Source organism: Zophobas morio, unplaced genomic scaffold, assembly GCF_036711695.1.
Source record: "Zophobas morio isolate AGI-343-1 ecotype UQ-CSIRO unplaced genomic scaffold, CSIRO_AGI_Zmor_V1 ptg000058l, whole genome shotgun sequence".
In the NCBI taxonomy this organism is placed as follows: Eukaryota; Metazoa; Arthropoda; class Insecta; order Coleoptera; family Tenebrionidae; genus Zophobas; species Zophobas morio.
The window spans coordinates 4,804,793-4,832,388 of NW_026972163.1; the positions used below are offsets into that span (position 1 = coordinate 4,804,793).

Genomic DNA, 27,596 nt, shown 5'->3' on the forward strand with positions numbered 1-27,596 from the left:
TACTGATCAAAGGTACATCTAGACTTCGCTACAGTTAGGTAATTTATAACTTAAACAAGTTTAAATATTTTATTTGCAGTAACAAGATGCCGATATTTTGGGATTGGTTACTGACAATCTAAGGTGGACTAACGTCCTCGTCAGCCATGCTCATCAAGGAGTATCGTATTCCTCTGCCTCTTACGGTGGAGGAGTATCGAATTGCCCAGTTATATATGATCGCTGTAAGTAAGAAATGTGTGTGTGTGTACAATTTAAAATATTGTTAATGATATCAACTGACACAAAGGATTACTAGAAAAATTCTCAAAAGACTTTCCAGGGGGGAAAATTGGTCTAAGGTTATTTGAACAGAACTTCATATTACTAACATTACAACATATCTACTTTTTTCTAAAAATTACTACTATCATTACTATTATTACACTAAATAATTTAACGAACTGATAGAAGCATGATTTTTCGAATAAGGTCGTACTGTGTGCATTAGAACAATAAAAATATGTTTACCTCTGGTAATCATATCTAATAATCATATTGTTTAGTTTATTCTTACACAATTATTATTACTTTGTTCATGTTGTAGACAAAACCATTCTTTATCTATTTCACCAGTACCTCAAAAAATTGTATGAGCCTCTTTTGCCAACGGGTACTGCCATATTGCTTCACCACACTCACAATCGCAAATTTATCATAATACAAAGTTGTATTTGTCTCGTTACTTGATTTCACTATCATACTATACTGAGACTGAATCGGGTGAAGTTCCAGTGATGAAGACGTATAATTTTAAAAATATTTTAAATTTTGTCGATATTTTAGGATTATCGTGTACGTGACAAAACGCTTTGTTTTTCTGATTTATTTTAATGAATTGCATGCAATTTGTTAGAATACAATACACGTATTTTTTTTACTGTTCACAGATGCCATTTTTGACTACTTTTATCAGAATTTTAGACTGTCAATTAATGTTGAACATTGAAACATGTTAAAATTACGAACTTAATTCTTCAACTTTGAAGTTTGATGTTTTAAAAATTTCGGTTCAAGTATTTCTTTATCCATTTTTTTTTTTAGTTATTCAGAACCTTCATAATAACGTACCATTGCGCTTATCCGTCATTTATTTTTAAGTCCAGTTGTGTAAAAAACTATTTGCGTAACTCAATCGCGAAACGTCATGCCACTTTGGAACGATCTTTGAACTCGGCTACGCCTCGCCCATTGCTGTATTGATGATGAGAAAACCACTCTAGACAATGGTTAAAACTGATGTGAAAAAAATCGGCAATGTATCTCTTGATTCGATTTAGTCTTACATACATCTCTTAAGCGAATTAAATAAAACATGATAAGCTATTACGATTCAGGTAAGCATATGATCATGCCCCTTGGAATTTGTATCGGGGATCGAGTTCAGGGCGGATAGTTTAAGAATGACTAATTTCATTTTAATTTTTTAATTAATCGGACCATAACATCGCAATTGGTTTATATCTTGTAAAAAAATATATTTGTTTATTAAGAAATGTTAATATTTCGATGAGTTTTAATCAAAAGTTTGAAGATATAATATTCAGGTTTCTTTTCACTGTTTTTGCTTATCGGCCAAATTGACCTCAACTGATTGATCAAATTGTTGTAAAACTAGTTACTATTTGCTTAGGGAAAAAACCTCTAAAAATTCGTGTTTTTAAGGCGATAACGATAAAATCATTAAATAAAAATGATTAGATAAATTTATTACATTTGCGTAAATTGCATAGATACAAACTAGGGAATATTTGTTTTAAAAATATCATCAGGCTGACTGTTGTTGACTATTATTAAGAATTAAGTTTTGAGCAAGAAATAAAATTCTGTAGGTTTCAACTTCATGAGGTAAAATATGTATTGTAAGTTAATAACGAAGAACTATTTATTGTCAATTTGAACTAATTTTAAAACAAATGTTTAGAGTAGTATCAATTCAATACTTAGATTAATTACTATAATATTTAGAAAAAAAGTCGTGAAGAGAGTAGCGGAGCTGGAAGCGGCGTTGAAATTTTAGTAAACGAACCTTACAAAGATGGGCCTGGCGGACAAGGACAGTACACACACAAAATTTATCATGTAGGCAGTCATTTACCAGGCAAGTGTGATGGATAGAAATAATTTAATACACGATTTAAAATTTAAGAACATAGTAATCGTAATGTATTTTTAGGATGGCTGAAAGGAATTCTTCCAAAAACAGCACTTATGGTTGAAGAGGAAGCCTGGAATGCTTATCCCTATACCAAAACAAGATATACTTGCCCTTTTGTTGAAAAATTTTCTTTAGAAATTGAAACTTATTACTATGAAGATAATGGGCATCAAGAAAATGTATTTCATTTAACAGGTGGTGATCTCAGGAATAGAATTGTGGATGTGATAAATGTTGTTAAGGATCAATTGTACGGTGCTGATTATTTAAAAAGTGAAGATCCGTCTTTTTACAAGTCGGAAAAATCGGGTAGAGGACCGTTGACTGAAAATTGGTTAGAAGATTATTGGAGAGAAGTGCAAGGAAAGCCCCAACCATTACCCAATGGAAAAGCTTTAATGTGCGCTTATAAATTATGTAAGGTGGAATTTAGATATTGGGGCATGCAAACAAAAATAGAAAAATTTATCCATGATATAGGTAAATATGTCGCATTAATATTTTTATTAAACTAATGTTGTTATACAGCTCTTCGCAAAACAATGCTTAGAGCGCATAGACAAGCGTGGGCATGGCAAGATGAATGGCATGGTCTAACTATGGAGGATATACGAGAAATTGAAAAACAAACTCAGCTTGCATTAAAAAGAAAAATGGGACAGAATGAGGATGAGGAAATTGGTGAGAAATCATTTTATACTATTCATGTAAATAACGCTATTTAAATCTTCACACAAATTCGCAGTTTACATGAAAGAATTTTTTTGCTAATTAGTTTTATTGCATAGTGTTGTAACTCGACTTTTAACAAACATTCCCATACAGAATCCTTGAACGCTCTAATTTTAGCAAGTTCTCAAAATATTTATTCTTAATTGTTTGACTTGGTAGAGAAAATACACTGATGACTTTTTTATTTACTGATCTTTGCTGGAAAAGTGTTGTATATCAACAAGCTATTATTAACACGCCAAATCCGTGATGAATAATTTATAAACTGTTGTTTGCGTAATTTTTCATTAAATTTAATAAACTCTTTGAAACGAATAATAATTTACAGTTTTTACTGTTTACGAGTACCCATACTTCATTAATGGAAGTTCTTTCTTTATCCCTTAGATGAAGATGATAATTTAAATAATAGCACATCCAAGGAAGATCCTGTTAAAACTTTAGCAGCAACTCTTGGAAGTATAGAAGTTTCAGAAGACAGTCCTTTAATGACTAAAAATGTAAACATTCCTTCTATTCAGACCGCAATCAGTTCAGATCCTGACCTCTCGCCAGACGACGAAATAGCAGGATGTCACAAGTAAGTATGAACCCCAGTTGTATATTTTACATTCTTTTTCTAAATTTAAAGTTGTTTTTTCTACGCCCAAATTTCATTGTAATTACCAAAACACCTGGTAAATAAATGAATTACTAAAAAACTATTCAGTCGTCATGACTTTATATCAAAGTGAATAGCGTTTATGTGTCTGTTTTAATTTATAATTATTATTACTTTCAGATTTCAGTGCATAATTAAATCTATAAGTAATACGGCTTTTACAGTGCAATAAAAAATTCATAAACTTTTGCATTGTTTATGTTCTCTATTGGAGTTAAAGTTTGAATGATCACTTTTATAGTACGCCTGTCTTATCAAAAGAAGAAAAAGGTTAGAGCTATAAAATGTGTTCCAACAACAGCAAGAATCTCTCTTCATGAATCCGCTTTAAGCTACATAAAAAGACAGCTTTAATGGTTTCTGAATCAAACGCAATGATCCGTTTATAACATAAATATTGGTCCCACAAGAAATGTAACAGTTATTTTCACATGCGCTATTTTTTTAAATACACGTTGGTTGAATGTCTACGTTTAGAGAAGAATACAGAGCACGGAGATTTAATTAAAACTCAGCCGCTTCCGATAAACTTCTATGCATTCCCTTGGACTAGTGTCTGATCAATATATAAGTACCTACTAATCTGTTATTCTGATTTTACCAAAAATACCTCAGCACAAGTCACCATAAGTGGACGCAGTTGAGAATAAACCTACTTTCAGGGCCACTCATAGAGTTTCATGTCTAAAGGAAGTTTTCTTAATTTAGTTTTAAATTTACAGTTGCATCAAATGAACCTAAAAATAATTTATAAAAGCTATCGTGAATAAAAACAAAATAACTAAACTTTGCAAACTCTTCATAAACGAATAGTACATATCTTTGAAGCAATTAATGTCAATGGTTGAAATTCAGGGAGTGCTTCCTAGTTGAAATCAACATCTTTTCTCTGTCGGTTTCTTCTTCTAACATTGTCATGAGATTCAAATATTACTTGCATTGGATGTCGTTATATATTGAAATTTGGTTCTTGGTTCTGCACGTTATGTGTGTACTGTCATTCTCTGAGTTATCAATTATTTCTTACGTTATATTTTAGTTGAGTTTTTTTTTTAGAAACTTCCTTCATGTGTCTATTTTTAATTTCAGACGTGAAGACAAATGGCAACAACCTCGTGGATTACACTCTCCAAGCTCATCTTCTATAAAAAGTTTTGATTTACAAGTTGCGAATTGGAGAATAGAAAGTCTAGGCAGAGATTCAGAGTCGGGATCCGATGAAGAATTTTTCGATTGTGAAGGTATGTTACAATACAGGTAGTTTTTTTATACATCACTCGATAACTTTAGATTCTTCATCTCTGGCAAAGTGGAGTTCTTTGGACCTTTTAACAGAAGAAGATAACGATACTACCTCACCGACTGTTGTTATTGATAAAAATGGTAAGTGGCAGTTTTGAACGTAATATCCTGTACTTAATCGAAATAATTTTTATTAGACGACAGCATATTTTCTCCTACATTCCTACAAAGAGTGGCCAGCGAACGGAGCAGCCGGAAATTAGTGCAAAGAGGAAAAGTAAATTCCTTGGATGCATCATGTCCGGAATCTCCTAGTGCATCTCCTGCGCATTTGTCATGTAATACTACAGTATTACTTTTGGTGCTTCACGCAGGAAGCGTTTTAGACGCCAACATTGATGTAGCTGCAAAGAAATCTGACGTCACTACTTTACGAGGAGCATTCGAATCGGTTATACGTCAACATTATCCCTCGCTATTAGGTCATATTGCAATAAGATTGGTGTCTTGCCCGTCTATTTGTACAGAAAGCCTTGCAATTTTATCTAGGTAATCTGTAGCTTTAATCAACAATTTAACAACTCAACTCATATTTTCTTAATATTTTAGCCTTAGCCCGTATAGTTTTGATGTTTCGCCTTCTTGCATAGATGTACCTCAAATCACGCATGACTCTATACCAATTGGTGCTATTCCAATTCTAGCGACTTCAACATCTGACTATCAAGAAATTGTGTCACGGACAATCACTGCAGTAAACGCAACTTATCAGGGTATTTGGATCTATTAAACTTTGATCAATTAATATTTACGTTAAAAAATATGTAGAATTTTTGAAGTCAGAAGACGGTCAAGGCTTTACTGGACAAGTATCCATTGTTGCTGATTCTATAGGTTCAATTTTAGCCTATGACGCGCTCTGTAGAAGTACCAAATATCAGTCCAGACATGGCAGTGAAAATAGTATTTTAGACAATGATAATGGCCAAAAAGGTAAAATGGTGTAGAAGTAAAAAATATAATATACATTAAATTTGGTAATGTTTCTGTGTTTATGAATTAGATGAGGTGCAAGTAAATGAGACAGGATATTTGACAGCTCCTTCTCCTCGCAGACGATCGTCTTCAACAAGTGAACAATCTAATCAAATGAAATTCGAATTTGACGTCACAGATTTTTTTATGTTTGGTAGTCCGTTAGCATTAGTTTTAGCATACAGAAAGGTAGCGGCCATTGACGAGAAGTCGTGTAAGTGGCATATTTACAAATAAATCTTTGTAACTTTAATGATACATTTTAGATGTTATAACCCGTCCAAATTGTCTTCAAGTTTACAATTTGTTCCATCCCACAGATCCTGTAGCGGCACGTTTAGAACCACTTTTATCGGCAAGATTTTCAATACTGCCACCAGTTAATATAGCTAGATATGCTAAGTATCCCTTAGGAAACGGACAACCGTATCATTTATGTAAGTTTTTCATATATTGAGAGATTTTGTAATAGACACAAACAATTTATTTATTGCTACTTTTGAAACATTGAGAAGTTATTCTCAACTGATCAGTTAAATTACTTCAAAATTATTCCCTGCGCAAAAAAGTGGGAGACTATAAAATTCAGCAGTGGTACTAATAAAATTGCTGAGTTTTTAACTATTTTTGCTGAGATTATTGCTTCCAGAGTATATTAATATTAACAGTTTTTCTAGCAGTGTTTAATAAATGCAGATGTGGGGTCAAGAAAAGTTGAAAAAATTGATTTTGAACAGTCTAATTTTCATGTTGCCTTTATTTGATTGAACAACGCAATAAATAAGAATAAACTGCAAATACATTTCAAAATTTTGACGAAGTATTTAAATTAATTAATTTAATTATGAGAAAGATTCTATACTATATCAAAGCCTATTATAAGAAGTTATATTTATTGTAATAGTAATAATTCTTCAATAAAAAACCATTTTTTTCTTTATTTAAAAAAACATTTTTTTTAGAAAGCGAACACTTAATCTGGGACCTTTTTTTTAATAGAAAACTTAATTTGGGACAGAAGGAATATTAATTACCGAAGAAGAATTCCTCGGAAAATAAAACTCATTATAGCATTTCGGCCGAAGGTTTCAATCTAAAACTGTGCTACTGCAGATAGCTTTATTGAAGTAATTTAATTAATTGGTTAGATCCAACACCTTACATATAATAACGAGGGTTTAACAATGCATGTAGTATGTATGTATGTAGGACTTTAGGAATATTTAATTTCGACAGTTTTTGAAAATAGTTTCATGAGGGATCAGGTCTCTCTAATTCTTCAACGAGTTGTACTTTGTCCTTGCTATCTTTTCTTCTTCCAACTAAATAAGTTTTAACGTTTTCATTCACATTAACATATTTTCTTGATCCTTCTAGTGGAAATTCTTCAAACTAATCCCCAAATGTTTAGTGATACTTCCCAACATAGACGATTATCTGAAGTTTCTATTCAGAGTACAGTTTCAGGACTAATTGATAATATTCCTCTGCAAGCTGTTAATGCTTGTAAGTATACGAATAAGTACATGTTGCATGTCTGACTGTGTATATAAGTTCGTTTAGCAGTCCATTAATATATAAACATTTTTTGTATTTTTTGATATTTGTTAGTAAGTAGTTGCTAGTCTTTTATTTAACTATTTATACAGAATATCAAACGAAGCGAACATTAATAACACAAATAAAAAAAACTTAGATGAATTTACTTCTTGAAAAAAAAAAGTAAACTCTCAAACATGTTTTATTGTAAGAAAGGATTCATTGATACGTGATAGGTTATACCATCACATAAATGATAATAATATTTTAAAGGCCCGACAAATATCGCACAATTATTTGAACTACAAATCTTATGTACATATCTGATTTGAATACACTTATAAAAAATATGTATGTACTTTACCTAACTCAGTTATTTATTTGGTGTAAAAATGTAATTGGAATATGTAAGTATGCATTTATAACAGTGACGTGAATTTTTAGTGCAACAAAAATGGTGGGGTGGGAAAAGAATGGATTATGCTCTGTATTGTCCAGAAGGTTTATCTAACTTTCCTACAAATGCATTACCACATCTATTTCATGCCAGTTATTGGGAAAGTTGTGATGTGATCGCTTTCATCCTGCGACAAGTAGGTGGAATTGAAGCGGCACCGTTATCAGGCGTTGAGGATAGGGAATTGTGTTTCAAACCTGGCCAACCTAGAGAAAAATGGATTAAAAAGAGAACGTCTGTTAAAGTTAAGGTAAGTGACACATTAAAGTGTAAATTTTTGATCGAATTCCTTGCTTGAAAACATAATTTTCTTAAACATTTGAAGAAGTTACAGACTACTCTTAATTTAACAATTATTATGTAATCTTTGGAATTATGCCAGTTTGTCTAAAGTCTGCTTTGTTAACATTTTTCTGCTACTAAATATGTATGAATTTATTGTAAATCGGGCGGCGAAATATTGGTACCGTTTAACATATGTGATCATTCCATATCGTGAAATATGGAACTAACTTCTTTGTACATTACAATAATTTGATAATATCAATAGTTATACGTAGACAAAAATCTTGTTTCATTTTTATACGTATAAACTAAAAAAATTGCTATAACTGCCCTTGTTCATCACCCACGTTAAGTAATTGATTATAAGTTAAACTTTAGTAAAAAAAAAAGTTTTATGAAATTATCTTGGCAACAATGATGTTGCACATACTGATCAGGCAGTGGAAATTAAAGTAGAACCTAGAAGGAAGGCTATTATGACGAATGTGTTGTTATTAATTTATTTCACTTTGTACATAAAAATCACGTTTTTTCTAGTTTCTTATACATTGTTATAAAATTTATAATCTTACGTATGGTCGAAAAGTTTTTTTTTTCGTGTTATTTCTAGTCAGCGACAACACAATTCAGACATTGTTTAAGACGTGAAAATGGGATAATAACAATATAACAAAAAATTGTTTTCGCCCAGTACGAAATAGAGATCTGTAGAACAGTTCGACAACAGGACAACGTCTCTTTAGTCTGTACTTTCCTCGATTGCTAAAATTGGCTAAAAATTAAAAATGACAACATTTTTCAGTTTTTTTAATACAACATAGTATGATTATATTAATGACTAATCATTACTCCTATATGATTACTTTGCTGTTTACATGTTTCACTTTTCTGTTGCTTTTATCCGTAACTGATACAATCTGGCACCAGGCAAAAGTCACATTTGACTCATTTTTGTCGGTTAGAATCATTTTTTTGTTTATATAAGGAAGTAGTCGGTGCCGTTGTTAAAATATCATTGACCATAATTAACAGGAGTACATACTAAACAAAGTTTAACCATTCTCAAACATAATTTGATGTACTGTCAACATTTCATAGCAATGAATGTAGACTAAAAATATCAAGTCAGGTGCTTCAGTAGAGAAGAACAAAATTAGATATTTGTTTAATGGCAAACAAGACGAGGAGAACATGAAAAGCGGGGAAAACACACCTGGGAATTGAGACACGAGGAGATGATTATAAGTATATTGGTAACTTGGAAAAACAAGCTAAGCATCTTGAAACGAAAATTAAGAAGATTCTTCTGCAGTGTTTCTTCATGGTAATTCCAGTGTTATAAAAGATTTTCCCCCTTTGATGCATTCGCTGGCCATGGTGCCGAATTATTACACTATTTCGTCAAGAGTTCTCTGTTAATGGTATTTTCGAAAGTACAGCAGCGAGGTGAGGTGAGGAATAGCGAGTCGCGTGTTGAACTCGAGTAAAAGAAATAGACCTACACAGGTGGTTAACTACGCTCAGCATGGAGGAAGGGATTTATAGGGTTAATTATTGAGAACTAAGAGCTGCGTAGTAATAAAACTGACTATGCTTTAAAGTTTCTGCTATTACTGAAGACCGCCACGTAAACGTCCATTGTAATGATATCATTCTCGCAACCCTTTTTCCTCCAACGTTTTTTTTTTTTTTTTTATTATTATTTGAAATGAAGTTTATGTCGAATTTGTTTTCATTTTTATTTTTGTTCTTAGAATGTGACGGCCAATCATCGAGCAAATGATATAATTGTCCGAGAAGGTGCACCTCAACTTTTAATGGCAAGATTTATGTATGGTCCATTAGATATGGTTGCTTTAACTGGCGAAAAAGTAGATATTCATGTAATGAGAGATGTGAATATTGGAGAATGGGTACAGATTGCTACAGAAGTGACTGATAAGGCGGGTAGAATAACACATACAATTCCAGACGAAAAATCATTGGGGTACGGTTTATATCCGATAAAGGTACGGTGATTTTATAAAAATGTAACAACAGAGGCAACAGGTGGTTGTACTTATTTATTTATTTTTTTAGATGGTTGTAAGAGGCGATCACACATCTGTTGATTTCTTTATGGCAGTAGTTCCTCCTAAAACTGAATGTATAGTATTTAGTATTGATGGTTCCTTTACTGCTAGCATGTCAGTTACTGGGAGAGATCCCAAAGTTAGGGCAGGTGCAGTTGATGTTGTAAGGTAACATTACCAAAATTATAGTTTGTAGACATTTACGACTCCTGTTTAGATAACATAGGTTTTCAAGTGATGCCACGGTCATCGTGTTTAGTTGACTGTCACATATACTGCTTTTTACTAGTAAGAGTCTAGATTTGTTGCATACCTGTTTAACATTAAGATTATGGGATCACCTGGAAATCTTGTATCATTATGCTTATATTAATTATTTTAAATAATTATTGAAGGCATTGGCAAGAGCTGGGATATCTCATCGTGTACATAACTGGAAGACCTGACATGCAGCACCGGCGAGTTGTTTCTTGGCTATCGCAACATAATTTCCCCCATGGACTTGTGTCATTCGCAGATGGTCTTTCTACAGATCCTCTGGGACATAAAGCCGCTTACTTACATAACTTAATCCAAGTAGTGTAGACAATAACAAGTTTCGAATATTTAATCTGAGATAATATTTATTTTAGAATCACGGTGTAATAATTCATTCCGCATATGGTAGCAGTAAAGACATAAGTGTATATACCTCAGTTGGACTAAAACCAAAACAAATATTCATCGTAGGAAAAGCGTCAAAAAAACAACATGCTCAAGCTACAATACTAATTGATGGTTACGCTGCTCATCTTACAAATTTGATGGCCCACGGTGGATCGAGGCCTGCTCAAGGAAATGCCCGTATGGTTATACCACGGGGATATTTTGGTTTGCCGGGTCAAAGTTTTTCAAGGAGAAGAAGGTATGACCGATTTTTGAGAACATGTTTGCTCGTATAATTCAAGTGGGTTGCATTTTCTTTCTATTAATCGAATGGTAGGTGGTAGTTTAATATGCATGTAGTGGTGTCACTGTTTCAGCCACGACACGGGCATCTCATCTCCTGCGCGCAACAGTGGCTTTCTGAAGCGCAAAGTTTACATTAGTCATGTCTAACATTGACGATAGTTACTTAGGATATGGTAATTATTTTCATAACTTTGCACTAACTAGTAGATATTTTCGCACAAAAAAGTTTTGTAAATGCTGCAGTTAAATGAGAATTTCTTTAAAATATTAATATATAAATATTTAAACTAAAATACTTGGCTCATTCACTAACTACACAATAAAATATTTGGTAATTTGACTTAACTAAATAATGCTTCTTAAAAAAAAAACAACACGCTTGTATATGTGCTTTGCATGCAAACTGTGGACTTCATGAAATCTGAAATTTAGCAATAATTACTCTGAATGACCGTTGTATTTATTTAGCACATCCATTTTTAAAAGCTTTGCTTATTTTATTTTTATAATTTATGATTTTTTTTAAGTCCAAGAGATTGCTTTGACTTACGAATGTAGGAATTTTTTAACCGTATGTTGACTAGTTAGCTACCATGTTATACTAAACGTTTTAATGGAAATAATTTTATGGAGTCCACAGTTTAATCATAGCTAAATATTGTTTCAGTTATTTCGTTCATTGAGTCTTCTAGAACTGTAGTTTCTAATTTTAGCTGCAAGAATGATTTTTTTTGGTTTAAATATTAAACAATATTTAGTTGTATAATCAAACTGAGCTTAACGAGTACTGCCTGCTGCTTCAGATGTCTAACAAGTAATTATTCAAAATATCTTCACTTTATGAAACATCAGACGCGCAAGGATTTGCCTAATGATGGGGAGCATGAATTTAATTATAATCACAAAAACCAAAGCTATTGCCAAATTGGAGGAAGAACAATTCGTGTAAATGTAAATTTAAGCGAATTAATTAATTATTAATTAACGTCACTTTGTCGTCCTGCATAGTCAATTTATAGAAATTAATGATATTGATCTCATATGGACATCATAACGTAACGGTGTACGGTGTATTGTGTAGGTATATCACGAAATGATGACTTGAGCGGTTTTATCACATAATGAGTGTCATTATGATGCCACATCCTAAGGTAACGGTCCTAACTTCTACTAAAGTAGAAAAATATATGGAAATTTTAATTTATAATTTTTAAATAAAAGGGTGTATTCGACATTGTTACGATAAGCGTATTTGTTTAATTTAAACAGTGGCACAAAAAAAATAATTTTTATGAATTGCGACTATTTTTTGAGAAAGAACATAAACAATGTGTAGTATATTTCCGATCCAGAAAACATTAAGTAAAGCAGTTGAATAATATGTAAATTGTTCAAGGGTCGCAAATACATCACTTTAACACATCACATTAATCCTAAAACACAGTGAACAAAAGAGGTCTGTATATGAGTTGTTTTTTTTTTTTTCGTTTAAACACAAAGACAACTTACCTAACTGAAAATACATGTTTTATTTGTATTATATTTTTTCATAATAATATAAAAGTGACATTTACAGACTGCACCTGAATATATCTCTCATGTGTGAAAGAGCATGTGCTCGTTTTTAAACATTGATGGAATGGTTTTTGTTCATTAGATTTATTTGGGGATATTGGATAGGCAGGTTACTCAATTGGATCATTTTGCGAGGTATCGAGCACATGTTGTATAAGTGTCATTAAAATTACCTTTAAAATTAGTGATGTCAGGAAAATTCAGATGTGGCTTCTTCTGTAATTGTTAAGAGGCGTTATTAAAATAATAATAATAATATTAAAGTGTTTCCCATTACGTGAGCTTTAAACGACCGATTTCGCTGCTGCTATATACAACCTTCTTAGAAAGACATCACTATAAATATCAAAATCGGTGTATTTATGCCCACCAACAGGTTGAGTAGACTCCGAATTATTTGAGAACAGCGTAGGTGATTCATCACCAGTAAGCGGACTTCTGTCGGGCTACGTCACGATTATAGGTGGGAACGCGTGGATGGCCGGGAATCAGTAGCGGGCGATAATCAGCGAATTTAATCTAACTTATTTCCATAAATAAAATTAGCAAAACGGCTAATGAATATTGAAATTTGCAATTTGAAAGTGGGCTCGACTGGTCGTGTTTTTCTCTTCTGCGCATTGTGACCGATGCTATTTTCAAATAATTTGAACTTTCATGAAGAACAAACAAATTTTAGTTAACAATTCACTCACCATCGACGCCATAATTTGAACATACAATCTGTAAAACATGATCGTAAATTATCGTCATAATGATGCGATTACAATATTTCCTAAAGTTGTGTCATTGATCTTTGATAACCTAAGACAGTTTATGGATTCAACGGACATCATATTTCTCGTTATTCTATACAGGTTCGACATACCGTTCTATTTACCATCAAGAATTGCATGTTAGAAATCACTTAAATTTTATCTCTCCTAATTAGGTAACTAAAACATATAGCAAAACAACCAAATTTCTGCAACAGAATAACAATCATGAGTGTTAAGTTGCTAGATTTAGAAGTCAGTTAGAAAGTGTTGGTGTTTTCAAATGACCCCTTTTCTAATTTTTAGTATCAACATGTTTTATGCAGCCATTAATAATAATAAATTCTGTAATTTTTTGAAACTAAACTGCTAATTAGCTGATGGGATGCCATTTCTGTATTTATAAAGTATTTGACTAAATAATCCTGTGTTCATACGAGTATAGCAAAAATGTCCAAGTCTTTTCTTTACACATTACTACATGTACTACTACATACACATTCAAAATAAAACATAAGCTAAAACAAGGAGTATTAATTTTAGAAAGGATTTGTATATGCACTAAAACAGATAATATTAAGTGTGTCATCAATTTTGAATTAAGGTCCCGGCACGGAACATTTGCAAATGTTATTTAAAGAATTGGTAATTGATGTAATGATAAGTGAATAATAATAAAGGTGGTGTAACGTGGTGAATATTTTATGTTTAGGTAAAAAGGTTAAGTATTAAATGTTAGTCTTATTTCGCAGCCGATCTGCAAAAAGGGCAACATCTTACCCGATAGCCACAGAAGTAGCACCACTGGAAAGATCTCTAAGTACTCGACGTTATCAGTTGCCAAAACCTACGCTTTCAACTATTGGAAATCATAGTTCCGGATAATAGCTCCTATTGAGCTCCAGAGTATACATGTAGTATTAAATAACACTTTTAGATCTTGCCGTTGTTTATATTTTTCTACCTTTAACACAAGAAATTCTACTATGATTGAAAAGTGTTGTTGTCGAATGTTAATTGAACAAAAATATTTTTTGTAATAATTAATTTCTGATACTGTTGCACACAATGAACAAGTAATAGTAGCGTTTGTTTTAAAACAAATTATAACAAATTTTGTTATTAATAATCAAAATTATTGTTACCGCAGGTCTTCATGTGATTTAAGCGGTTAAAAAAGTGTAATAATTAGATACTTATAACTGAAGATAATTAGCTAATTTAAATAAAATATATAGGTAATTAAAGCTGCTTGTTCATTGTTATAAATGTGTTGTGTAAATAATAATATATTGTAAAAAAATAGATATAAATATATTTAAAGAAACGACTATATTTTCTGAAATAAAGTACCTATTCTAATTTAAACCATAATTTGTATTCACAGTGTAGTTATTAATTTCGTTTTTTTTTTTTTTTTTAGAAATTTGCGTAAGCTAAAATAAATGACACACTGATGATTATTGTCTTTTGAACATATACACGACTATAACTTAAATATTATATTTTTTTTACTATTTGGTCAATTAATTCTTTTCCGTATGTGCGGCAATAAAATAAAGGATTATACAAATATACAACATGCCTATGCAAAGATTTCGGTAATAAAATGTTTCTTACTCCAGTTTTCAAGTGAATATTTGAAAGAAAAAAAAAACTATTCCTGGTTTATTTACAATTTATCCAAAAATTCAAATTGAGAGTTTGGGGAATATCTCAGTTATTTCATGGGAAGAAGAAAAAGAGTGGTTTATACATCGGTGCCGTTTAGACTTTTAAAAATAAATGTTTAAAATTATTATAAATTATAAATTTTATAGTTCATTTTTTTTAATATTTTGAAACTTATTCAGGATACTTAATGCAGTTATCATATACATTACTTTCACATACCCTTTTCAGGTTTATACAAAAATGATTTCAGCCCAGTTGCACAATGAAATTAAAGTTATTTTTAAGTTTAAAGCGTTTTTTTTTACAGAGAAATACCTAGCAATAAATTAAGAGCCCTTTAAATGTAAAGTACTTTTAGCTCTGATTATGACTATAGTTATTTTCATGTAAGTCAATCATGCCATCCCTAGAATTTGCGAGATGGTCAGTTAAAAATAAGTACAGTTGATGACAGCTTTATCAGTTCAATCCCAACATGTAAGACAATGTAACTTTGAACTTCAAATAATCCCTAATATGAAATCTGCTAGTATCAAATTTGAAAAATGTATTTAAGATGTTTATTTCTAAACATATAATATTAATGACGTTTTTCTGGGTTTGGACCATGTCCATCTTCAGGAAATAACGGACAAGAATAAAAAGTGCGGGAGAGAAGAGGACAATACTGATGGTGAATCTTTTTTGGCATCGTTCTTCTTGTTTTTTATTTGCTGAAGATGCATCTAATGAAAATGAGCGAATATTGAAACCCTTTTCAAAATTGACGTGGTTCAAACCCCGAAAACTCTAGTTGCGAAAACTTTCGGTTCTATAACGTTATAATTATGTGGTCATATTTTTTTTTATTTTTTAAAATTGAATTTGAAATTTTAATTGATTACAATTTAATAACATTTTAGTTAAGGCATTATTGAAAAAACAAGTGTTCGTTACATTGTTTTGGCTGTTTTTTCAGTCGAATTAATAATTGCACGTTTTTTTATTAACTAACATGTACTTCTGTTTATTTTGCTCACATAATATATTTTTAACTATTTAATTATTCAGTATTTTATGTCCGGTTGTTTCGACAATATTATAAATATTTGGTTTTATCATTAACTTAGCTTAAATAACACACTATAAGAAAAGACAAAGTTCACTATATTTGGTTGTTTCAAAGCTAAGTTAAAGCAGTTATATTTATAAACACCTAAAAAGGGAGCCGCTTTTTTCCAAACACTTCTATTACATATACGTATTCATTTTAAAGTAATTTTATTGCCGAATAGACTTCGTTATACCAATGTGCAAAAGCATTGATTTTGGTTGTTTGGTTGGTTGATTAGTTTGTTTTAACAATAATTAAATTAAATATTGCTGGTTCCAGCAGTATGATTTTCATAGCATTAAGATGTTTACATTTTTAAATAGTAGTAATAAGTTTATGCATTGTGTATAAAACGTGTCACGAAAATTTAAGCACGAGAACTTTCAAGTTGATAGTAATAGAGTTATAAATTATACTTTGAAATATATTGGCCTGTAAAAATTTAAGTCTTTGTACTAGGAGTAATAAATTTTAAACTCGAGTTAAGAAAATTGCAACCGAATTTTAGTAAAATAAATTTGACAAACCGTGTGTATTCACAAATTGGCAAAACTCATCTAAAAGGTGTTAGTATTTCTTACGGGCTTTATATGTGCTGTCAACTACACAAAATAGCGAATATTTTTTTTTGTTGCTCTCTTGGGTATCGATCAGCAAAATCTTTAATTACGCTGATTGCCGTTGGCCTCTAATTTATAAACGTGTTTTCTTTAAATAAACGGTTTTGCTTAATTATTTCAAATTTAAATGGAAAACTTATATTTTTAACTGCAATGTCCACAACAACGTTTGCAGTTCTGCTTCAATTAAGGACTGACAGTGATCACCAAGGCACGGAATAAAATCTCACAGCTCGATCCAGTGCTGCTGCGTCGATACTTTGATTACAAATGTATTTTCTTTTTGGACTATATCAACGTAATATGGGACAAAATACGATAAAGGGCAAAATCACTGAAAAGAAAAAAATAAAAACTAACATGTTTTAGGTGTAATTTTTTGTTAATAGATTAACACTACAGGATGTTAAAAAGCAATTTATAATAATGTCCGCGAAAATATTTTAATAGGCAGCAAATGAAGGACTAGATTTTTTTTCTAAGCGAGGAACAGTTTTAATTATAAAATAATAATAAATTTTAATACGTTAATAACATTTATTTGGCCTTTGTTGAAAGGAAAGTGGTTACAAATACAATTAAATGAGCATTCAAAATAACTTAATTCTCTACAAATATGTTTTTTGGCTTCAATACTACACGTAATTTGGTGAATCGACGAAATGCCTGGAATGTTGAAAATATCTCTGTAACGCTTAGTTCTTAATTTTTCCTGCTGTTTTACTCGCATCTTTTCATTTTTGTTCATGTCATTTATTTTCTTTCGATTTTTTGGATTGTACTCCGTGTCTTTCATTCTTTTTAAATTTCCATCTTTTTCCGACATTCTTACACGTTTTTTTTTTCTTTTCACGTTTATATTCTCGTTTTCAGCTGCAGTTTTCTTCGTTTTCTTAAACATAAAATAATATGGCCGTTAGCCACTATAGATAAGAATTTATCGGTAAAATTAAAAATAAGGGGACCGGCGTTACAGGGGACCGTCGTTACAAAATACGTTTAATATATATATTTTGTAATTCGCAATAATCTGAAATTTAGCACATAACCATTTAATCAAATTGTTTTCAATGCTTTATTGGACAAACATAATACTTACGCTATAAAATTGAAAATACCGTTTATATCAGCGGGGACCGTCGTTACTTTAGAAAACATATTTTTTCAAATTACGAATAAATGATGTAAATTAAACGTGAAAACTACAACAACAGACAACTTAACTGTTTGGCCATTTTTTTACTCACTTTGTCAACTTGTCAGAAGCAGTCACAGCTTCTTCAGTTAAAAGCAATGATAACAATATCCATAAATGCTTACCAAATCTTAAATGATGCATTTGTAGGTACACATTTATTTATTTTTTTTTGTACAACAATAAAGCAATTAAAAGACTTTTAATTATGTTTAAATAAATGTTCACGGTATTGAGTTTACAAAAATAAATTATACGTAAATAACATGAATGCAGCAGTTGCCCACAATACGAAGCTTTTTGTAAATATCGCCTGGGGACAGGGGACCGGCGTTACATTTTTTAAAAGTTTTATGGAAAACTGCAACTGTGTACCATTTAATATTAGTGAACTGTGTAATATCTAATAATTATAAAGTCATTGTTTGTGATAAATTCAATATTTAAGAAAAAATTAAAAGAAAACACAGATAAATGTGGTAGGAACACGTTTTTGCCCATTATCGTATTTTGTCCCATATAACATTTCAAGATCACAAATGTGAGGTCCTATATTATTATTGAGTATTATTAGTCGACGTAACATAGTAATATAGAAGTAGTTTTTTTAGCAGCCGTAAACACTCCTAATGCGAGGCACTAGCTACGGCCTTGCGGACCAGATCAAAGCGTCCCCACTAGTCGCCGTAAAACACACCTTACTTCAAATGGGGGACTGCAGCATTGAGATTTAATTCCACACACTGGTGATCACTGTATTTCTCAAACTCAAATTGATCCTAGCAATGAGATGGCATTCTTGATAACACAGATAATCTGGTGCATTTTAAATCAATTGTAAGTATCAAAACAATGATGAAAGTTATGAATGCTGAATAAGATTTCGCTTGAAAACAATTCATACTTTATTTTTTGCTTTGGTTTATACTTTATTTGCCCGACTCAAGTAATCCAGTATAGCATTCGAGATTCTAATTCTACGGCGTGGAACTCGAATTTAAATACTCTGGTTTAGCATTTGCATCACTAAAAACTCCATACTCATACTGATATCTTTTTGGGAATTTGTATTCCCTACCATAGAAGATAGTAGTTTCTACATCACAATAATGATGGATATAAAAAATTGAACTTCAAAAAAGACAGTAACAACATTTTTGTCAGTATTTTTAAATTTAGGTAGCTGTATATTAGTAATTTTGTTGTAATTAGTACGATCCTTGGGTGGTACTTCTGCTTTACCAACCGCTAAAAGGCGAACGCTTTAAAATCATATACTTGAAGGTTAACTTGTTTTAATCTGCTGTCAATATTGTAGATCACAGTATCGAAGCTACTGCATACTTCATCTGTATACGCTTTATGTTTATATGCATACAGAATCGACAAACATTAAACCGACTGCAACGCCACCTATGTCCTACTTTGTTAATATTATTTATTAGTGTAATCTAATTCTTGGCCTACAAATCAAAAGTAGAAGCTTTAGTTTTAAAGTAAAGAGGTCAATCACATTTTTATAAACCAATGCTCGTTTATGATGAGATATTACCTACAGTTGTTTGGTAACATTTTGGAACGTGTTATCGTGTTTTTCTGGAAAAGTTAGAACTTTTATTTTTGTTTTTTGATTTTGTCGTGATCTTTGCACAATACGTGCGATATAGAGAAATCTGTTGGACAGCCTCATTTTTCTGAGATATGGTCACGGTGTATAATAAGTTAGGTGTTACGACGAAGCGTATTCACCGTGCATCGACTTGACGCCGGTTTAGTCACGATGAGCGCTCGAGAGAGACAGACAGCGGCGGCCTGTAACCTCTCACTTAGATCTGTTTAGCAGCGTTTGGCGGGCTTTTTCCCTCTCTCGGTGTGACAGATTTTGCTAGGTTTTCTCTGCGATTTCTTACTTGTTTTTTGATTTATCAATAAAAATGGGTAGAAAATGTGTTGTGCCTAATTGTTCTAGCGGATACAATGGTAATCCCGAAAAAGTGTCGGTGTTTCGGGTACCTAAAGACAGATTACTGGAATGGCACTTTTATTGCAGTAGTGAACTGCTGCTTTTGAACAACACTTTGCACTAAAAAATACTGGTCGTCGCTATAGTAATAGTCGGCATTTTATGTTGAATTTTATTTTTACTTAAAACAATTACTCCCTTTTTATCGGTTATGTGTTATGTTTTAACATTCAAGAAACAGAATTTATGTTTATTTTCAGAGGGTTTTTGAATGCGATATGTATTTTTTCTTTATTCCACATAAACTATATTTTTTGCAGAGATTTTTCGGCACAATTCGACAAGCAGGTTGTGCCAATGGACATCCTTATCTATAACTCTTTGCAGCTATACCGAATGTTATCGGTTTATAAATTATTAAAACCTCCGAAATTTGGTAATTGCACACAGATGCAGGACAATAGTAATGCAAATCATTCGTTATCATTTAATGACTCCAAAAATATTTTTGAAACAAATACCAGAATGCGGGAAAAATCATGTTGAGAAAATAAAAAGGAAAATTGAATATATTTTAGATACAGATTCACCGATTAACGAAATAGACGAACAACTATTTGAAGATGTCACTACAACTAAAATTGTTGACAACATCATTTATTACTTAGCTGGATTTGTCGCAAAAAAAATTGTACAATACTTCAAAATGTAATATTTGCCGTGAACAGTTATATAACAAAGAAGATCCATGTTCTAGTACATCTGAATTTACTAGTACAAAACCCAGGGGGTGGTTAAACCATCCAGATTTGTTAATGTTTAATATGTTCCGATGGGTGGAAGGGATACTTATGAAATATATCGATTTTGTGGATGTATTCGATGCAACAATTGAAGAGCTATTCGCAACAAAAATTTTATGACTATTTACTTTATTTTTTCTTGTGAAGAGCATAGAATGGAAATACTTTCAAAGGCAATATATTTTTACACAATTATGCGAATTAAACAATTTTATAAACAGGAACAAGAGAAAACAACCAAGGCATGTGCAGAAAAAAGAAAAGAGTCTCGATTACAGACTACGTAATAATGGTAAATTTTTATTTCTCAAACAGTAAAGCAGATAATGGTTAATGGATATTTTTTGGTTGTCTTGTGAAACGAACAGAAGTGAGTGAATCTAATATAATCTGTGAAGGCGAAAAGAACTATCTTTAACAACGAGTTCACATTCATCTTTTTAAATAAATTATTATTTTAAAAATGTTTAAAGTTTTTATTTTAATACAATGGATAATTAATTTTGATGATTTTTGGACCTAAATGGCTTTAATTCCGACAAATACTTCTCCCGTCTCTTTCCCGTCAGTGCGATTAAATGACGGCCGCCCTCTTCTGTTTCTCTCGCTCCAAATGTGTGACTAGTTGGGGACACGTTTCACGCGCTCGTCGGAACACCTAACTTATTATACACCGTGGATATGGTTAAATATTCAGTATATGGAACAATGATTGTAATTGTTTTAGATGTGTATTTACTGCGTAAATCAGGGGGTATACTAGACAATGATCTCTGTTCCAGTCTTTTTTTTCGATGTTTTTTATTACAATTGTGTTTCTATAGAATTATTTATTCACTAATTTTGGTAATCAAGTGGACTAGCTATAGCGAAATTGTTGCGTTCACGCTTTCAGGGGGAACTCCTAATTTGTACTAAAAATTTAATTAATTATTCTATATGAAAAGCATCTTACACCCATTTCAGCAAACAGGTAACATACTGGACATGAAAATGGATTGTGTAACTAACTTAAAATCGAAATACTTTTTTTTCCCCTGTTAATATTTCAGTATTATTTAATTATACAAAAACACAAATCGACACTGCTTAATCATATAATTGATAATTAATTTGTAATCTTCATTAGTTCTGTTAGTTTATATATGTATATTATTCCAGTAAAAATGTAAAATGTATTAAATGTCCACTTTACTATTCACTGAATGTGTGTACGAATTACATTTATAGTTATAGTGGGTGAATGCATTTAGTTAATTAACACATTTATTTAAGATACATTAGAGATACAATACAAGCGAAGAAACAAATCGTATACTGATGTAACATTTTAATTACTTCATAATTAAAGAATTGTATGTTTCTCTTCCATGCTGAAACAGCATAACACAAAGTAACACATTCCACACGGCTGAAAATATGTCTTAAAAATGCACAAAAGACAATTCTATGCGGGTTTTGTTCATTACTTTTCCTAACTCCATCGAGGAACGCTTTTCTTAAGAATTGATTCTAATCAAATTAATAAAACAACTTTATATTTTTTTATTTAAACTTTTATGAATAATTGTTTGCCTTTTTAATTTTCCGCTTGTCGTAGCTTCACTAAAGATTTTTAGTTCAGATATGATGAGATGCACTTCATAACAGTAAATTTTGGTTTTACATGTTGGAATCTTACATCACCTAGAAATGATTAATATAACGTCCTTGGCCAAGAACTTATAAATCTCCACATATGGTATTTCATATCACGTAAGTTTACAAGGCGTTATTTTAAAAACTCTATTTTTTTAAACGTTGTGAAATTTTAAATTTTGACACCGCCTTGTATATCACTGTAGGGTGTGCAATTTGTTCTACTAGTTACTGATGTAATGGTAGTAAATTTTAGGGGTTCGCAGAAAAATGTATTGCTGATGTATTGTAAACACACTGATTGTTATTATCTTTTTCCATTATCATTAATATATATCGTTATCAAAGTGACTGTCCTGTACGTGGAAGTGTTCTGTATGAAGTTGATTCATTAAGTTAACTTCATTACAGTTGTTTCGTCGAATTTGTGGTGGGTTGTTGTCATATTTGTTAATCTATAGTAATCGTTCCTAGTCCACAGCTTTAGTATTATGATTTAGAATACCACTATTAATTGTAACCGGCATTTATTGTTTTCAAATAAAAAATAACGTGTTGTTCTGCCTTCATCGCAAAAAATTTTCTTTATATATTATTTCCACGAGTTTAATATTGGCAACCTCATAAAGTCGTAAGGTGAATAAAATCTGGACATGTGAAAATTGGTCTAAAAGTCTTAGGTGCATTCAGTAGAAAAGATGCGTTAGGTACATAAATGTAAAATCATAACTGCCAATTTCCATAAAAAACGAAATTAAAGAAAAAAGTGAAAAGTTAATATTAAATTACGTTATCTGAAATTTGCTGTAACTTGTTACTAGAATTGTTAATAAATCCTTCTAAAGAATGAGTGGGAATAAAAAATTTTCCGACACACACATGCATAAGAAATAAATGAGGCTATTTTCTTTTTAAGGAGTTTGTTCATTTCATTCTCTATGTCGTTATATGTTTTAATTGTTACGTCCTTTGTTATAGAAACTTACAATTTTGTTTTAAATCGAAAAACTGAAGAGACTTTACGTTATTTCGTAGTTATTGCTGCAAAGAAAACAATTTGATTACAAATACGAAAACTTGTAAGTTTCTACGTATTAACTACTTTGTGTATTATTTTTATTGTAGGTTGTGATAGATAAAAAGGCTAAATATATGTATATTTAATTAATTTTGTGTATTTTATATCAAAACAAACCCACGATATCCAGCATGTGTTTTTTTTTGCTTTTTGGAAAATTGAAAATGGCGTTCGCATAAAGAAAAGCCTGGAACGGGTTGCCGGAAGTTTCGATGGCAGACTCCAGAAAAACCTCGAAGCGGCGTTTGCGAACCGTCCAAAAAAACACAAGATTGTTTAAACAGGGACCACTGTCGGAAGCAAGTCGAGTCGAGTGCAGTCAATGTTGAGGTCTAGTTAAATCCATTCCTGTCGACTCGGAATTATTCTGTACATATTCGCTGTATAGTTAGTCGCGTAAATTAGCATTACGGAGAAATAAATTGTTGAGTTTTACCCATGCCGATTTTAATACCTGAAAATCGTGACAGTATTTTAGCTAAATAAAGTTGCCTCCGAGTGCATCTTGCATCATCAAGAATGTATATGGGAGATTAGACTTATTATGGTTAAAAGTGCTCTTAAAGAAATTCGAAAAAGAATAATCAATTTCCACTGATCAAATAAATTCCTCTATTGGGTTAAGAAAATGGCTGTATGGAGGTACACAAACAGGAAAATATCCATGGATTCGTATCAATTGTTGAATTTCTTCAGTTTTCTGAAATCTTACATTGTCCGTTACAATATGTGCGCCCCTAATATTATTTTCTTGTAAGTGATTCAATAGGGTTGTTAATAAAAATTCGCCAAAGTCTACAGCATTATACGACCTGTCTTGAACCGTAAATAAGTATACGAAATTGTTTTAGTAAAAAGGAAACTGTTTTGACACAAGGTGAAACAATTTGACAAACAGCACACTATTTAATAAAAGTAGGAAACAGATTTGACAAATAAAATACAATTGATAAAAGACGAAATCAAAAGAACAATACTGTAGAATCCGCATTCGTTTAAAATGATATGGTGTGCCATTTTAAACCGATATGATGTATATATGCCATTTTATCCAGAAGGCCACAATACATGCATGAAATTTATATTTTAGAAGACACTCAGAATTATTTAAAAAATACATAATAGCTACAACTTAAAAGTCATTTACTTGTTCAAAACAAATATATATGTGGTTGGGAAATACCTAAACACTTTGAACGAACAAAGAATATCCTGTATATAAAGTCTTTCAACTTTTATTACAGTCCAACACACTAAAAGACGTTAAAATGCGCATTGATTAAGTCTTAATTAATGAAATGTGTAAGCTAAACCGCTCAAAGTGGCGCTACTTTGACGGGAAATACAAATATTTTGGATGTATTGTTTTATCCTGGTATGTCATTTTAAACAAAATTTTCACAGGCCGCTGAAATCAACTTCAAATCTGAATTTAGATACGTGTTTTCTTGATTTAAACAGAGATCACTTTGCTTGGATGAGGTAAGTAATAAAACTTTTATACTTATAATTAATCTATCTTAAAGAAAATATACTTGAAGGTTATACTTAAATAAAGAGTGTTCGAAAAACAGAACCTGAAGTTAACGTCAACACGATTAATAATCACGTTGAATACATTGTTGTAAAAGTGCTCAATTTATTTGCTAATTATAAATACATAAGTTGTTGTTTAGCAAATTTTGTTTTGGAATTTATTCAGTAGTAATAAGTATCCCGCGTACATATCAAATGGTCGACAGTTTTAATTTTCTCGAGTGCACGAATGCCCGAGAAAATTAGGAGACAATTTGATTTGCACGAGCGGATATTTTACAAGCTATTTTCTGAAAAAAAAAAAAATGCATTTATCAAATATTATCATTCTATTCCAATGAAATCAAAAGATTAACATACTTTATGCATAAATTAAGAAAAGTCAGATATTTTCTGGATCTGGATCCATGCAAATTTTTGCATAACACACAACGTAAACTGTGAACTATTAATACATGTCGAACGTTAACGTTAACTAAAAAATCAAAAAGATCTAAACTGAAGCAATTAAAACATTTTTGTATGTCAAACAGGGTATGTTTTTGAAACAAATACAATTGTATCGGTATTCGTTGTAATATTAAAAGATTTTGCCTTCAGTATGAGACGATATGATAGTACAGAATATAAAGAAAGCGTAATCAAGATTCGATGGAGTACTGTCGCACATAGTCTGCAATGTAATAGAAAAAATGCGGGGGTTGTTATCTTCTTGTCTACAAGAGAATTAGAAGGCACAAGTTTCCTTAATCGTTTATACATGTAATAATTGTACAGTGGTGCACAGTAAATTTCGTCCGTCCAATTTCTTTGACTTTAACCCTTACATCTTCCTAACTTTTTTTTTGTCATTTTGATATAAATGGGCAAACTAATTTGCATTTAGCTCTCCTAGCACTTCTGAGAAGTTCTGTACAGTAAAACAGGTACCTATGACACTGGCTAAATTTAGTAGCTAAATTTTCTATGAAAATTCTCTGCAAATTTTCGCTTTAATTAACTCTTTCTAACAAACATGCATTCGAACGAAGCTAATTATTATCTGCATAATTAAAAGCCTCGTATTATACCTGCTTCTCAGATTATAGAAATCAATCCAAGACCAAACAGAAAACAATCTCAAATTATAAAATAAACTCCAGAAACTTTATTATACATAAATGCAGCAAAGACAGGTGTTTAGAATACAACAGTCAAAATATTTAATTTTTCTGGCACGTGTAACATGACCCTGCAGAAATCCATGCCACATGTTGACAGATGTTTCGGTTTGTTAACATTACGGTGTTGACATGTTTGAACATATCTGTCATTGTCATTACATCATATGTTTCGAGGCCTATATACTTTTAACTTGCGATTTTGACAAGATTAAAAGACTTTCTCGTCTGAGAAAATAACTACAAAACCCTTCAGCCTAATTAGATGTTGTAAAATAAACCCAATACGGGCGTCCAGTCCATATGTCTAGAAGTAAGCTTTACTTTTTTTTTGCTGATCAGTGATTTTCAAGTCCTCGTTCCCTAATGCGTCGTCGGACAATTATTACTGATGATCTGGGAAAAGTAGCTTCAACTGTGGTTGTAAATGACATGTCTTCCACAACTTAAACAAGCGCATGATTTTCACCAACTCTGGTGATGCGTCCCCCATTTTTTTTTTTAGATAACTTGTCCACGATATGCCCAAAAGTGTATCGACACGCCTCTGTGACATCCCCTCTTGGAAAAAATCGGAGTTGAATTTGACAATACGTCACTCATCATAACAAAAGCAAATTGTGATGACAATAAAGCATCGACTACAGTGAATTTTTGTGACTTCCCGTGAATTGCGTGGACGAAATTCACTGTCCCCAACTGTATTTTACAAAAATGACACCTACCTTTTGTAAATAAAAATTTGAAATTAGTCAACTAAGTGTCAAATGTGATCATTTTGCAGTTTGCACTAGTGCAAATTTTTCGCTGAAATTCAATTCTTATTGATCATTATGTATAGAAATGTAAATGGTTTCACTGGATCAATTTTTTGAAGGAAATAGTCGATAAAATTAAACTTAGTTAAATTGTGGCAAAATGGTATCTAGTTAATGCAAATATATCGCATAATTTGCATTAACCAGATACAAGTAGTAACCTTATAATTACACATTTAATATTATCATTTAATTACAGTATTTCCTTTAGTAATTATTCATTTATGTAAGATACAAGTATCAAAATTTCTGCCGGTTTTTAAAAACTTACGAATGTTTTGAAAAAATACATAGATACATCAATCTGATGTAATTTCGGAGGCTTCCATAGTCGGAATCAATAGATGATCGTTTTCCGGGTTGGAACCCTGTTAACCGTTTCTTCAATTTTGCGGTTTGCAATTTTCACTGTTTCATTTTTTTTGTTTCTTTAATTGTACGATATAGAACTCCTCAAGATTTCATTTTTACATTTTTTAGTTTTCAAGTTTTCGATGTTTCAAACTACAGATTTTTT

At 31.5% G+C, this 27,596-nt stretch overlaps 1 protein-coding gene and 1 long non-coding RNA gene across 11 annotated transcripts in view; both read left to right on the plus strand.

Annotated features, from left to right (window-relative positions):
* LOC135143170 (protein retinal degeneration B) overlaps positions 1-14,443 on the plus strand; it is a 33,226-nt gene extending 18,783 nt beyond the window's left edge. For 7 of the 10 annotated variants that reach the window (XM_064075037.1, XM_064075039.1, XM_064075043.1 and 4 more), the window contains exons 3-21: positions 80-224; positions 2,008-2,140; positions 2,216-2,677; positions 2,726-2,878; positions 3,317-3,509; positions 4,680-4,831; positions 4,881-4,973; positions 5,030-5,381; positions 5,442-5,605; positions 5,661-5,825; positions 5,896-6,081; positions 6,134-6,304; positions 7,245-7,373; positions 7,851-8,113; positions 9,903-10,157; positions 10,228-10,388; positions 10,616-10,796; positions 10,853-11,124; positions 14,254-14,443. In XM_064075037.1, the coding sequence (XP_063931107.1) occupies positions 147-224; positions 2,008-2,140; positions 2,216-2,677; positions 2,726-2,878; positions 3,317-3,509; positions 4,680-4,831; positions 4,881-4,973; positions 5,030-5,381; positions 5,442-5,605; positions 5,661-5,825; positions 5,896-6,081; positions 6,134-6,304; positions 7,245-7,373; positions 7,851-8,113; positions 9,903-10,157; positions 10,228-10,388; positions 10,616-10,796; positions 10,853-11,124; positions 14,254-14,386 (3,696 nt within the window). In that variant the 5' untranslated portion in view covers positions 80-146 and the 3' untranslated portion in view covers positions 14,387-14,443. Of the gene's footprint in view, positions 1-79; positions 225-2,007; positions 2,141-2,215; positions 2,678-2,725; positions 2,879-3,316; positions 3,510-4,679; positions 4,832-4,880; positions 4,974-5,029; positions 5,382-5,441; positions 5,606-5,660; positions 5,826-5,895; positions 6,082-6,133; positions 6,305-7,244; positions 7,374-7,850; positions 8,114-9,902; positions 10,158-10,227; positions 10,389-10,615; positions 10,797-10,852; positions 11,125-11,225; positions 11,345-14,253 lie in introns of all 10 variants that reach the window. The other 3 variants (XR_010282703.1, XM_064075044.1, XM_064075045.1) reach the window with 3 other exon arrangements.
* A 367-nt stretch (positions 14,444-14,810) lies between these two features.
* LOC135143174 (uncharacterized) lies at positions 14,811-23,655 on the plus strand. The gene is made up of 2 exons (XR_010282704.1): positions 14,811-18,647; positions 18,698-23,655. It is a non-coding gene; the product is annotated as an uncharacterized LOC135143174 (long non-coding RNA).
* Positions 23,656-27,596: the final 3,941 nt, after the last annotated feature.